This window comes from Gymnoscopelus microlampas (genome assembly GCF_963454915.1).
Source record: "Gymnoscopelus microlampas genome assembly, chromosome: 4".
Classification (NCBI taxonomy): domain Eukaryota; kingdom Metazoa; phylum Chordata; class Actinopteri; order Myctophiformes; family Myctophidae; genus Gymnoscopelus; species Gymnoscopelus microlampas.
In genome coordinates, this window is record NC_139941.1 from 21,579,124 (window position 1) to 21,592,981 (window position 13,858).

The 13,858-nt window shown below is 40.3% G+C and overlaps 3 protein-coding genes across 3 annotated transcripts; 1 reads left to right on the forward strand and 2 right to left on the reverse strand.

The window, feature by feature from the left end:
* Window positions 1-918: 918 nt before the first annotated feature.
* On the reverse strand, window positions 919-7,855 carry LOC311044235 (3-ketoacyl-CoA thiolase, mitochondrial-like). Its single transcript, XM_084055678.1, has 10 exons — window positions 7,723-7,855; window positions 6,363-6,529; window positions 5,904-6,032; window positions 4,806-4,922; window positions 4,425-4,572; window positions 3,862-4,037; window positions 3,411-3,540; window positions 2,527-2,597; window positions 2,205-2,359; window positions 919-2,087 (listed from the first exon to the last, which is right to left on the reverse strand). Exons 1-10 carry the CDS (start codon window positions 7,736-7,738, stop codon window positions 2,003-2,005), a joined length of 1,194 nt encoding a protein of 397 aa, XP_083911804.1. The 5' UTR covers window positions 7,739-7,855; the 3' UTR covers window positions 919-2,002.
* A 270-nt stretch (window positions 7,856-8,125) lies between these two features.
* Window positions 8,126-10,415, forward strand: mrpl40 (mitochondrial ribosomal protein L40). The gene is made up of 5 exons (XM_084055694.1): window positions 8,126-8,292; window positions 9,107-9,190; window positions 9,310-9,468; window positions 9,560-9,641; window positions 9,888-10,415. Exons 1-5 carry the CDS (start codon window positions 8,231-8,233, stop codon window positions 10,113-10,115), a joined length of 615 nt encoding a protein of 204 aa, XP_083911820.1. The 5' UTR covers window positions 8,126-8,230; the 3' UTR covers window positions 10,116-10,415.
* Window positions 10,416-11,830: 1,415 nt separating this feature from the next.
* cUnh22orf39 (chromosome Un C22orf39 homolog) lies at window positions 11,831-13,386 on the reverse strand. The gene is made up of 3 exons (XM_084055695.1): window positions 13,275-13,386; window positions 12,551-12,718; window positions 11,831-12,419 (listed from the first exon to the last, which is right to left on the reverse strand). The coding sequence occupies exons 1-3, from the start codon at window positions 13,302-13,304 to the stop codon at window positions 12,288-12,290; spliced, it is 330 nt and encodes a 109-aa protein (XP_083911821.1). The 5' UTR covers window positions 13,305-13,386; the 3' UTR covers window positions 11,831-12,287.
* Between the last annotated feature and the right edge of the window lie 472 nt (window positions 13,387-13,858).

Genomic DNA, 13,858 nt, shown 5'->3' on the forward strand with positions numbered 1-13,858 from the left:
TAAGTTGTTTACAAGTGCTAGGAAGGGACCCCAGGTTTTCCCAAACTTAGATACCGAGCCTCTCAAGGCGCTTCTAATTTTCTCTAATCCAATGAAATTATCTCTAATCCAATGAAGATGGGATGGGGGACTTCCACTTCATCAAAATGAAACACCTAGTTAAGAGAGTGGGCCACCAAGTGAGCTTTGTGTTTCGGTAGTGATAGAGTAGGGGGAGAAATTCCAAAAATAGCTGTCATTGCAGTTGGTTCAAATGGTATCTCGACACTCCCGGAGATAGTGTGATTGATTGGTTTTTTTATTAGGCAAAAGAATGTAAAACAACACAGTTACATTTATAATACTTTTGTCTAAAAGGTCCGACCAAAAAAGTCCTTGCGGACTTGGGGTCCTTGAATTAATTTCATAGACATATATAGTAGCAGTGTCAAAGATCTCAGTCCAATATCTACGCAAGGAAGGGCATGACATATGCATGATTCTAAAATGAACTTCCCATACTTTATTGGTAATTGATAAGATACTTATTATGCTCATGGAACTAAACCTGCATACATTAATGGATGCAAATTATGTTTAGGAGCAATAGATGGTGTGATTGTCAAATTATTCTGCAACTACTGTTAAGATTATTTGTCATTGATGAAGCCATGAAAACAAATGTGATTCTCTAAATGGCGCTTAAAGGTGTGTGTGTAATAATTAGGCCATAAAAACGTATTCTGCAGCAACATCAAGGCAGATTTCTGAACAATACAACATATTTAAATATATTGAAAGTTATTCTTTCAAAGCAATTGGCTATTTATATACAACATACTAGTGTATGCAGTACTGCATAGTCCTTGACATGGTAATGAGGTTAACTGAACATATTTTATTGGGGGAAAAAAACAGTGAGCAAACATTCAACCGATCTAATAAAACATTCCACTTTTTATTTTTTATTTCTTTGAGATTTATTATACAGAAATATAAAGTCCTTTACTAGCATCTTAATGGTTGTTGGGCACAGATCCCTGATGTAGCGTGATAAACAAAATTCTAAGGCAAAGATGAAATCTAGAGGCATTTTCTTGTCATAGAAATAACCCATTCACTCCAAAACAAGACATACAGTACCATACAGTATCAGCTTTTCCCCCTCTCACCATCAGAGTTAAAAAACATAATACTGCTCAAGACCCTGATGCTAGATAGAAGAATGTGGAGGGCAGCAATTCAGGAGTCCCGAGTTGATGTTGGCTAGACCGCACTCTCGCATTGCAAAAAACATATCCAATAGGCAGGGATGCATTGGTCTTGGGACGTGGTAACACACCGTGCAATCCCTTGTTTGAGCAGGAGTACTCGCACGCACACGCATCGATTTAAAACAACCCTTAATTCACACCTCAACAAAGTTTACAAAGGCTCCCGACTGCCAGGGGTCACACCAGCATGAATTAACATAGGAATGAGCTTAGATGCATATCAATTGTCCATTGTGTGACCTGTAGTGTAGGTGTTAAGCGACGTGCGTGCGACTTCTTTAAAATAGCGTCCCACCACTAACAAAATCACCAACACAACACTGCTTATAGGTAACCATGGCCTAAGTAAGGTCAAGCTTATATAGAAAAAAACATACAGATCCAGGCAATATTACCAAGTTAGCCCTTTATACAGTACTGTATGTTCATAGTGCTTCTGAGCAAAATGGAGTGAGTAGATTTTCAAAAATAAATACAGCACTCTGACAAACGAATCAGTATGAGGTAATAATAGAAGGAGTTTGAATGCTATCGATGTTATGTTTCAGGGAAAACAGCTATTAGAGCACGTGAAGAGATTAGTTGTGATTTTATGGGTTGTGTAAAATAAACCTTTTGGTGCCAAAAGCAAGTTATTTTTAGTATGGGTCAATGGCATGTAATGTTCTTCTGTGAGTGGACGGTGCAGTCTTGGTCTTCTCTGATGTGATATATTCTTCAAGGCACATTCAGTAGTAGTAGTAGTTTGTTCACTGAGTGTTTTCCAGGATGATGGCAATGCCCTGGCCACCACCAATGCACGCAGAACCAACAGCGTACTTTCCACCTCGTCGCCTGTAGGAAAGGGAAAAAAACGGATATTACAATGAGCCGTAGCATGACTGAAAAGTTGTACACGTTGGGGTGTACTTCAGTACAGGGTACAGTATGTGAGGGGAATGACAAGGACACCTGAGCTCGTGAGCCAGGTGGGCAGTGATGCGTGCTCCAGATGCTCCGAGAGGATGTCCAATGGCGATAGCTCCACCATTGACATTGGTTTTCTCTGGGTCCAGTTCAAGAGCTTTTGAAACGGCGAGGAATTGGGCAGCAAATGCCTCGTTCACCTGTACAAAGCAAAAGGAGATTCTGAGGACCTTCTCAACCACTCCCAGAACATTAATGTATGTGAATGGTACTATGCATGTACAGTAACTTAAGTATACTCAGGTAGCAAGAGATCAGAATCAGTTGCCTCAAGAATTTTTGGCCTTTCAATACACAGAAATAATACCTCCACAAGATCCATGTCGTTGATAGAAAGGCCAGCTTTTTTAAGAGCTTCTGTGATGGCTGGAACTGGGCCTATTTTTATAAAAGATTAGAGCGAGTTACAGACACAGAGCAGACCTAAAATGTCATTTTCATTCAGATCAATACATTTTTATGTTTTTCTTAAAGGTCGTGGCTCCGAAACTGGTAACCGATATTTACAAGCTCCAAATCTGGTAATTTAAGGTCACACAATGTCATTGGCTCACTGCTCGGCCCCTCCCAGATCCTACACTGACCTTAACCACACCAAACCCATGCCTAACCATCTCTAATTTAATGCCTAAACATAACATTTCAATGGTATACCTATAATCAGGTCAGCCTCACTCAGCTTTGACTGTTTGCACAATGCATTATGGATACGATGATGCCTGTTCAGAAGTCACTACCTTTCTTGAACACTACAGCAAAGATGGTTAATTTAGGGAGATACAGCATCCCGGTTGGAGCCACTAGAAGCAACATGGTACACAAATCTCGCGAACGTCCTATGTTTACTGGTGCTAGATCCCGCGAGAGTGTGTGGCTGGGACTGAGATAGGTTGATAATAAAGTTGATTTTCTCCTGATTTGTCAATTAGTAGCATGAAAGTAGTATGATTAGTATAAAAATCTTGGGAATATTGTGTGGCTTGTTGCGATTGGGTCCAATATTTAGTTCAGTGACCATGGAGCTAAAGAATGGTTCAGAAGCTGTGTTCACCCTTCCATTGGAATTAATAGACTCCAACCAGCTTCCGGTTTCCTAAAAAGGCGGCTGCCTACTTCACACAGATACGGGAAGTAAAACGGAGATGGTGAGTCTTCCTATTTTTGTCTTGGACTACAGCAAACGAGACTCACCAATTCCCATGATGCTTGGGTCACATCCTGACACGTGATAGGCCACTATTCTGGCCAAGGGAGTGAGCTTATGTTCTTTCACAGCATCCTCACTGGCAATCACCACAGCAGCAGCCCCATCAGATACTCCCTGGAGACGTGGAAGAGGAATTTGTGTTTTCTAATTGCAGATATACTGTATATCATCATGCACAAATGCATTTAAGATCTTATATTTATAATAATAATTATTAGCAGTGTGTTTTGAAAGTCTAAATTATGATCCAAATGGAAAAAAGGGATACACCCACCCATGACAAGTCAAACAGTTGAGTTCCGTAATATTAGTTAGGCGTGTCAACTTTTTGTTGATTATGAAAGACAATATGTGACAGCATTTGTGGAAAATACAATTATATTTTGAGTTCTGTTGGGATGAGAAAGTTCATAAGATTTAGTGTTTTGTGCTCACTGATGCGTTGGCAGCGGTAACAGTTCCTCCCTTCTTGAAGACTGGAGCAAGCTTAGCCATCTGTTCCAATGTGGTCTGGGGACGAGGGTGTTCATCTTGTGTCATAGGCACCTTGCCCTTCTTGGCCTTCACGTCGATGGGTGCAATTTCTGCTGTATAATGACCTGCCTCATGAGCTGCAGATAGACATGGATAAAAATTACGTTAAAAATGTATCTAGAGCGGATACGGAAACGGCCTATGTGCGTGCATGTATGCATGTGTGTGTGCAAATTACTGGATGAAGTAGCTGAGCAGTAAATAGAAACAGAAACAAGGCTTTCCATAGCTACTGCATATTGTTGCTATCGGGAAGAAACTCTTTATGTTTTTTGTAAATGAATACACTACTACAGCTTCAGACAAAAGAGCTTGTGACTACTAACTAACTACATTGGATTCAATGTAACACAGGTTCTTTTTTTAATTTCCTGCAAAGTAACAGTTTTGGACACTCCTGACTGCGACAAAATATGTGTACGGTAATCTTACAACAGAACTATTAGTAACATAGCTACACTGACCCGCCTTCCACCTTTGCTGGGTCTGGTGAGCAAACTTGTCACACTCTTCTCGGGTGATCTGGTATTTCTCTGCCAGGTTTTCTGCTGTAATGCCCATAGGGATCTTGATGTGCAGGTCTGTGAGCCCTGCCCACAGTGTGTCCTCCAGCTGTGAATGAGACAGAAACGTTTAAAGTTAAACACAACTACATTTCTATTGCCTGGCAGCCAAGGTAAACATCTGTCTCAGCCAAGGTCTGAAACAGACATGCATCATTACAATGTTAGGAGTTGGAGTTAAATAATAAAATTATGTTCATGTCCACACCAAGTCCTACCTAAAACCGAGTCAATTATAGGGGAGATTTAAGGAAATCTGCCAAAAACAACAAAATCACAAACCTTGAGGTCAAATCCAAATCTGGTGCCAAATCTTATGTTGCGAACCGCGTAGGGTGCCTGGCTCATACTCTCTGATCCGCCACACAAGACAACCTCTGATTCCTTCAGGCAGATCTCCTACAAACACAGATAATAATAAACAGAACTTTAAACTCTATAACAGGAAGACACACTACATTCACCACATCACCTTGGCAGTAGCATCCTCTGCTACTGAACTTTTACTGATAAGTATTGCATGTATATATTGTATGTCTTACTGATGAATTGAATACAATGAACTACAATGGAAACAATCCCCTGAGGCTTTTTTTTGCAAAGCAGCCTGAAAACCACACTTTTTATGGCCGTGTGAGCCTATCTCCTTAAGGACTCCTATAGTGTACTTTGTCTCAGGAATGTGGAATAAATCTGTTTGTTTTAATAATGTTTTGATAAACTGTTTAATTTTTTTCTCCCCAATGTAGTCACTGCCAATTCCCCTGTGTGTGTATATATATAGTCCATTTCACTGCCAACTCCTGCATATTGTTCTTGGGAAGGGTGCAGTCAACCACGTCTCCTCTGATACAAATCGTGTTTCCATCGTGAACAGAAGCCACGACTAACCCAACTTGTAGGAGTTGCTAGTGCCAATTGTGTTCATTGGGATGCTCGCCCAAGCCAGATGCACCGCAGAGGATTCTAACCCCTCGTCTCCTCGGTTGGTGGGCAGGAACCTGTGCCAGTTGAGCACCCCAGCAGAACCGATTTTCAAGAATCTTTCCAATCTATACGACACCAGTCATCTATGACGGATCTATTATGTATGTCTCCATATTTAGGCAAGGTTTCAGCACGATTCGACGGCCCTGAAACGGTCCAGTGATGACATCATCCATGCCCAAATTTGGGCCCCTTTGACTTCGATTTAAAAACTAAAAGTTAAATATATTTTTTAAAATGTCCAAATATTAGTGGGACTCCACATTAGCCTATCGACAGTGTGCTCAGGAATTGACGCTGACAGACACACAGACCCTCTTACAGACAGCAATCTCTTTCGGAGCCACAGCATGTGCCATGTCAACAACATCTGCTGTTAATGGTGAAGCTTACCTGAGCACCATTGATTATGGACTGAAAACCAGATCCACACAGTCTATTCACAGTAAGAGCAGGTACCGGGATTGGCACGCCACACCTGAGACCCACATGACGTGCAATGTAAGGTGCATCTGCTGAGCTCTGAAACAGAACCATAAGCACAACATAAATCCAGAGGTCCAGATCAGAACACATGTATAGATTTTAAAGGACTTTTTTTTATTTTTTAGATAGAACAGTGGAGAGAGACAGGAGAGGAGAGTGTCACAAGCATCACAATTCGTCTAGAAATCAAACCTGGACCGCAGGTTGCAGTTATATATATGGTCACAATCGTAATGGTTGAGCCACCAAGACGTAAAACTAGACTGGACATAGACTGGATCTCAACAAGCAGTTAATTTTGCATGTGTTCTGAGGCAGGATATCAAGTGAAATTGGATACTTGATGGACTGTTGGATTTACTGTACCTGCATGACATTCCCCATAATGACACTGTTGACAAGTTCTGGGGCCACACCCCCTGCTGCCAGGGCAGCCTTGGCAGCATGCTCAGCCATATCAGTGGCACTGTGGTCCTTCAGCACACCACCATACGTACCGAAAGGAGTCCGCTTGGCAGACACAACGAATACACCTGAGGAGAGACAGAGGCAGCTTCTGAAGAAATGTTTCTAGGTTTAATCAGAGCCATATAAGAGAGAGGCGCGTCACGCTTTGATCTCGCCGCAAAGCGGGCTGCTATGGGCTGTAGTTCCAAACATTGGAACTTCCTTATTTCCGCATTCCACATCGTTACAATGAGAGTCTATGCTAGTGACGTAACTCTCTTATACGGCTCTGGGTTTAACCGACCACTTTCAATCTGGCGTCCCTATTTTGGGCATGTCATTATTAAAAACAGAATGTTTCATAAATGTTCAGCATTTTTCAAGAATTTCCAAAAATAGCAGAAACCGCAGATCTACAAGCTCACAATGTGTAGTAGATTGGCTATTTTCGCTACTTTTGCATGACACTTTCATACGAAAACATAGTTATGGCTGGCTATTTGCATTGCCATTTTTCTTCCTATTTTCCCCTTTTTGGCTGATTTTATTTTGTATTGTTATCCACACTGTTGAAGAGGCATTTAGGCATTTAAAGCTGCTACCAGCTATAGTGTATATATATATGACAATAAACACCCTTGAACCTTGAATATAGCCTAGTGTGCAAACCATAATATATTGGCAGAGAGCACAGTAGCACTCTGATTTAATGATATACCATGTATGTGAGATACTACCAGCTCATAAATGTAACAAGTGCATAACACACTGGTTTGATGATCAGATATACCATGTATGTGTAAGAAATCATCATCTCATAAATGTTACAAATGTGATATAAACACTTTGTTGTGGCTATGAGAAGTAAATCATCGAAGCAGTGTGCTGTGTCATCATTATTTATTTGTGCTATATAATATGAACATGCTAGTAGTTTGTCAAACTGACAAACAATTCCAAACAAGAGTGACTGAAACCCCCATCTGCTCTGTCTGTCTCTGTGAAGTAAAATAAGGTAAAGAGAGATTAAGAAATTCTAATCAAATTACAGACGGCCTAATTTAACTGTTAAATTGTCAGACATTTCTCAGAAACATAAATTTAAAGGGATTTATGATCAGAGTTCATTTAGACGGGTAAAACAAAAAGAGTCACCTTTACCCTATTTCCAAAAGCATACATCATACATCATGCAGTCATAATAATGTTTTGTATTGTATGCATTGGCAATAATGAATGCACAAATAAATCATCACATTGTGTGTTAAACGTTACTTACCTCTGAGAAGCGACATGATGTTGATTCCAGTCTATGAATGTATTGTAAAAGAATAAAGTCGACTTTAAAACGGAGTGTATGTCAAACAGTATCGTCTCGACTAAAACGCCTTCACCTTTCGCCTAGATGTTGGTATGCTGAAGTGTGTTTTTATACACCGAAAATAACATTCGACACAAAATCAGAAATGTCAAGCTTTCGCGTCTGCAAAATAAAGTAATTTATTCAGAAGGAAACAAGCCCACACAACTAAATCAATGTCATTTTATTTTTTAGGTTCATTGTAAAAGTGGTTAATATTTATTGCAAGTATTTTTCTGCTCTAACAAAATAGTCGAAAGTAGCTACACGAAATCGGTGGATGCCGTCATATTCATGCGCCATGCCATTCCGTCGCAGCTGAACTGTCACAGGAGACAAACAGGGGACATGATGTGACTTTTCTCTGTCAGAGATCCATAGTTATATCATAATTTACGATTTGCAGTTTTCCAGTAAATAGGAAACCATGTCGCTTTCTTTATCACGGTCTCTATGCAGGATATTATCCCGAGATAGCGCTCCCTCAAGGTACGTATAGCAATGTTTATAGTAGCCCTGATACATGACTGTCAGTGTCCTATATTATGACATGACCGTCTTCTGATCCATGGCTGTTTATAGCAACATGATGTTTGTTTTTTTATTGATTGAATACTTTATTAACAGTTTGCAAAAAAGGCACAGATTTATAGAAAATAATGCTAAAAGGATAACCCAATAAGCCCAGGGCGTGTTTCCATGTAGGTGCTGTGTATTCAATTCATCGAGACATTTAAAGATAAACAATAATATATTATAATATACAATAATGTACCAAATGGACAACTAATATAAGTGAATTTCTGTATTATTTTGTGTGGTTAAAGCAAAATCCCCCCTTTTTTTTATCCCAGAGAGGATAAACAACATGATTATTCTGTTGTGATGGGCAGTACAGCCCTGTGACACCTTATTCTATGACAGACTGTGATGTGTTACAGTCTGTGTTACCTAGATATTTACCCCCTAGTTTGGTTGAATGTGCATGTTCTGTTCGCATTCTCATTGGCTATGGGACGTTCCATGCGGGACGTTTATAAAGAGAGGTGGACACTTCCTAGGTTAGTTCATGTTAACAGGTACTCAAGCTCACAACATGGACGGACAAGTCTCCCCGTTCTTTGCCGAGCTAGAAGTGCCTTAATGACCATAATTGTTTGTTGTGAAGTCTGTCTGTCTGTATGTATTGACCTGGGTGCAGTTACAACAGTAAAGTCTACTAAACTGAGGAATCCTTGTTGTGCCTGTCATTACCAAGCACAACAATGACTCGCAAACGCCACCAATCTGTATTCTTTTACAGGTTTCTGAAAGGAGAAACTTCCCATGCCATACAAAGTCCTTGGTTTGCGTCGGTGCTGACACTGAAGACATCTGCTCCACTATGGTGTGTTCCCCGGATAGTATGAGTGAGCTGTAGTCAAATAATACATAAGCAAATGATAGTTTTTCTCTCTCCATGGCGGATGCATGTGCTTTCAAATAAAATGCTTTCTCCATCATAAGGGGGGAGCCGCTCAAAAAGAAGAAGAAATCGGATCCCAGAAGAGATCAGTTGATGAGAGAGAGGCTTAGGAAGAAGCTGAAGAAACTGGAGAAAGTTCCACCTGAGCTTATCCCCATAGAGGACTTCATCATTCCGATCAAATGCCTGGATGAAACAAGGTGCATATCCCTTCCTCTTATTTTTGTCAGGCAACACACATTTCATAATTTATTTGTCATACAAATCTCATATTTTTGGTCTATCCCAAAGGGTACGCTCTGCACCCCTGCTCTCCTTTGAGGAGGCCGAGCGACGCGCTCTGCTACTTAAGGAGTGGTCGCGTTACAAACAGGTAAGCTGAGTTTGTACATTGCAGCTCCATCTTTGTTGAAAGTGTTGTAGACCAGTGATTCTCAAACTTTTAAATTTCAAGGACCCTCAGTTTACCATTATGCATTAGGGTCACAGATCCCCTATATCTCTGAGTGTACAAATGGAACCATATGGACCCTTACGGGTCCATGTGGTTACACTTGTACACTGTACAAGCCATTTCTAGATGACATTCAATGTGCCTGTCTGTCTCTACTCCTTGCAGATGCAGCATATTTCTGAAATGGAGGCTGTTGAGCTTGCTCTGGAAGCTCAGAGGGAGGCTCTGGAGGAACTGAAGCTTGAGTCTGAGGAACTGTACCAGGAAGCTCTGAAGCCTGACCGCCTTCTTTTTCCCTTCAGTCATGAGGGACCCAGCTACACGGCACCAAAGGCCAAGCACGAAGCACCTGATGGCAAATACAATGACATTACCAGAGTCTACACTCAGTGAGGAATGGGGATCATACACTTAAACCCTATATACTTTGTTGGCCGGAGTGGGCTCTGTACTCGGCCAACTTCTTTCCCTCTACACCAAAACTGTAGTTTGAAGCTCGATGTTACTCGTCTTGTCACAGATTTGCATCAAATGTGTGAATTCTTGAAATGTTGAATGACACAAGTTGTTTTTCCACATTCATATAGCTGTATGAAATAGTAAACATTTACATTTGGGTTTTTATTAAGCTTTTCTTAAATTTATGTAACACATTTCATGAAACAATAAAAGGCAGCTTATGTTGTGAGTCAATCTGCCTCTGTGCTTCCATTTAGACAATGTTTAGACAATACGTGGAGGAAGAGAATAGCGTCAAACTATTAATCTTGTGTATTTCCATTTACAGAATGCATGTAACATCACACCGCCATTGACATCATCCTTGTGCTTCAGAACAAGATGCTGTTTTGGTGCTGCCGAGATAATCCATCTTCTTGACATGTCACATTGACGTGTCATTTATCTGGATTATGTCTTCATTATTTAGCTGGATTACGTTTGCACTTGGCATTAAATGCATCTCATTTGGTATAATGATCTGTTTTATCACGTCACAGCAAAATTGTGACATCACCTCATTTCATAATGTCATAAAAGGTGGCAAGTGCTCAGGGAAACTTGTATGTGATCTTTCACAACAGGAAGTCAAACCAAGTCAGCACCATAGAAGATGAGGTCATTGACATTCACACTTTTGCTATCCCCCAATTGTAACAATTGCTAGTGTCATTAGAACAAACTGACAAAGGACACCTGGTCTTGCATGTTTTGCCTCATGCATTATCAAAATGGTTTTGTCAGTTTTAAATATATCAAGCTTCCGGTTTACCTTTTTACATTGTGTACTAATACTAGTTGAATATGTGCATGAATCTACGGATGGAAAACTAAGCAAAAGCCAGTATAAAGTCTCTGGGCAAGGTTGGGCTACCAGAACAGGTTCAATGCATCTTGGCTGAGATTAGTCTCTGGAACTCTGCTTTGTTAGAACACCATTCTAACAAATATATTCCATTTGGTCTTTTGATGATGGTGGTGGAGAGCGCTGTCTAACACGTAGGTCCGAGATCTCCATAAGATGTTTAACTGGGTTGAGATTTGGTGACTAATGCTTTACATAATTTCATACTCATCAGACCATTAAGTGACCCCTCGTGCCCTGTGGATTGTCATCATGGAAGAGACCACTCCCTTCAGGATAGAAGTGCTCTGAAGTGCATCATAGGATGAAGGTGGTGGTGATCACTCAGAATAACTTTGTATTGATTTGCAGTGACTGCCCTCTAAGCCGGGGACAAGTCAACTTATTTATTCAGGGTTTTTATTTGTGACCGGTCTGTATATTCTCATTCCTTGAAATGTTCACCCGAGATTGACAAACGTGTTTCTGACCACCATGTAAGGTGGTGTGGAAAGGATGAACAGACAGACTATCCTACACCCGATAAATTTGTTTGTGTGCAATCCTTTATGTATTAACTTCGACACAAGAAAATGTAGATAATCGCAGTCTTGTTGAACAATGTCTACATGTCTTGTGACTAAGCAATCCACTTAACCCCCCCCAACCACTCATCGTGACAATCCGAATAGCCATCAGCTGTTTGCAGCTGAAACTGAATTTCCCCCACAGGATTAATACTAAAAAGGAATACACACTGCCGAACTGCACGGTACAGGAGAGTAGATTTATTAGAAGCAACGTTTCGGGCACTGATGACCTTCTTCAGGCGTGATTTTTGCCTACGCACCTGCTATTTTAAGTTTTTTTTCTAGGTGTGCGAAAGTTTTTCTAAACACCCCACAGGATTCATAAAAGTTAAAAAAGAAAACAAAAGTAGCACAATGTTACAGGAATTGGCTTACGTCAAAAGGCTGCACATCTTCCAAGACTTCCACTGAATAATATACTGTATAGTCACAGATGTATTGTACGTAAGCATAGTCAAGCATCATCCCCCTGACAACTTTAAGTTGGAATCATGATTTGATCACCACAGCACCTACAGCAGATAGGGCTCACTCAAAGTTGTGTAGACAAATGTAGCCTCTCAATATTATAGTCACTTTGGCCTGGCCACTATGGAGTCAACTTGTTGACACGGAAAAGTGCCAATGGAGTCTTCAGGAGTCCTGAGACTTTTCTTGGTTTAGGGGCATATGCCAGTCTCTGGGAGGCTCTTGTCTCAATTCCCAAACGGGGGTAACTTTTCTCTGCTCTTCCACCCTATGTCTTTCACTCTTCAGTAATGCCTCCTGCACAACAAACAAAGAAAATCTTGTAAATCACAAATGCTTTTTTTAGAGCACATTCTAAAGAGCAGCTTAATATTAAGGAGGGACAATAAACAAATATCTCATTTGAAAACCATCTCTATTGACTGTACCTTGGCCTCTGTGCTTCTGCGTTTCTCCCATTCTCTGCAATTGCCATAGTCTTCTTTCCACTGTTGACAGGATGGTAATGTACCATAAGCATAATAGTGGTGGAAACGGTTCAACAGGCTTTTACAGTGTCTGAACTCACTCCAGTAGTCATCACAGACACGCGGTGGCTGAGGACAGACAAGAGACAGAATTATATTTATGTCGAGAACAGTAGAGGGGGGAAAAGACAGGATTAATCCAACCTAATAAAAGATATGGTGCCAACTGCAATACAGGCTTTAGTTTATTAAATACAATGTCAAAAACATATCGCCACCTGGATATTTATTCTAGTGTTTCTAAACATTCATTCAGAAAGTCGGTGATACATCCATTTAACGTTGTAATTATCAAGACAGTGGTCCTCAGAGTGGGTCCAGGGACTCTCAAGGTTCCTTGAAGGGGTCTAAATTGACCCTTACAACAAGTCTGTAACTCTGACAGTATAAATGGACCCGATCCATTTCTTTAGCTTGATGGGTGGCCGCTGTTGTTCTTGTATTCTCGGGCATTACTGTCAGGTTAGATTAGCCGATTAGCATAGTTAGCTAGACACCAACTGCCTGCTGTTTGTTTTGCTTTAAACAAGTTCACTTCTTTGCAACTCTAGTTAAAATCAGCAGACATTTGGCTCGAGCCTGGTAGAGATAAACGGTCCAATGTCATTGCATTTTAAATACTTGCCCTCCAGATTGATCTTTCGCTCCCCTCCATTGCTGTCGTATGGATGACGTAGTGGCGTAGAGGCTTTTGAAGGCTACGTTATTCCTCTTGGTGCAGAGTTTGAGGTTTTATCGGTTGTGGAACGAGACTGGTTGTACTGGTTTTAAGCATTGTTATGTGGTTTTAAGATGTGCTGCTGAGTGCTGACACTCACGTTTCATATGATGTCACTATATCAGCCAGCTATATCTAAATATGACGTAGGATTTATGTCATGACGCGTACTTTGATTAGCAATACCTCCAGCCATAGAAAATACACATTGGGTAACCATTAGCCTTGGATCAAGACTTTCGTAAAAGTCAGACTCGATCAAATACATCTATGATCGTCGTGATCCAAGGCTTTAAAAAAATAAAAATAATATATATATATATATATATATATATATATATATATATATATATATATATATATATATATATATATATATATATATATACATATATATACATATATACATACATACATATATATACCACACACACATTTGACCAAAACATTGGTAATGCTTTCTCAGACATCAATGAAAGAAAGAAAAAACA

What these genes read in the sequence shown, in the direction of transcription:
- LOC311044235 (XM_084055678.1), bottom strand. An exon ending in CCATAATCAATGGTGCTCAG is followed by an intron (nt 4,923 to 5,903) that starts GTAAGCTTCACC and finishes CTGTGTTTGTAG; the next exon opens with GAGATCTGCCTGAAGGAATC. An exon ending in CACCTGGCTCACGAGCTCAG is followed by an intron (nt 2,088 to 2,204) that starts GTGTCCTTGTCA and finishes CCTTTCCTACAG; the next exon opens with GCGACGAGGTGGAAAGTACG.
- mrpl40 (XM_084055694.1), top strand. Translation starts at nt 8,231, where the DNA reads ATGTCGCTTTCTTTATCACGGTCTCTATGCAGGATATTATCCCGAGAT. An exon ending in CGAGATAGCGCTCCCTCAAG is followed by an intron (nt 8,293 to 9,106) that starts GTACGTATAGCA and finishes ATTCTTTTACAG; the next exon opens with GTTTCTGAAAGGAGAAACTT. An exon ending in AAATGCCTGGATGAAACAAG is followed by an intron (nt 9,469 to 9,559) that starts GTGCATATCCCT and finishes TCTATCCCAAAG; the next exon opens with GGTACGCTCTGCACCCCTGC.
- cUnh22orf39 (XM_084055695.1), bottom strand. Translation starts at nt 13,304, where the DNA reads ATGGAGGGGAGCGAAAGATCAATCTGGAGG. An exon ending in GCGAAAGATCAATCTGGAGG is followed by an intron (nt 12,719 to 13,274) that starts GCAAGTATTTAA and finishes GTCTGTCCTCAG; the next exon opens with CCACCGCGTGTCTGTGATGA. An exon ending in GCAGAAGCACAGAGGCCAAG is followed by an intron (nt 12,420 to 12,550) that starts GTACAGTCAATA and finishes TTTGTTGTGCAG; the next exon opens with GAGGCATTACTGAAGAGTGA.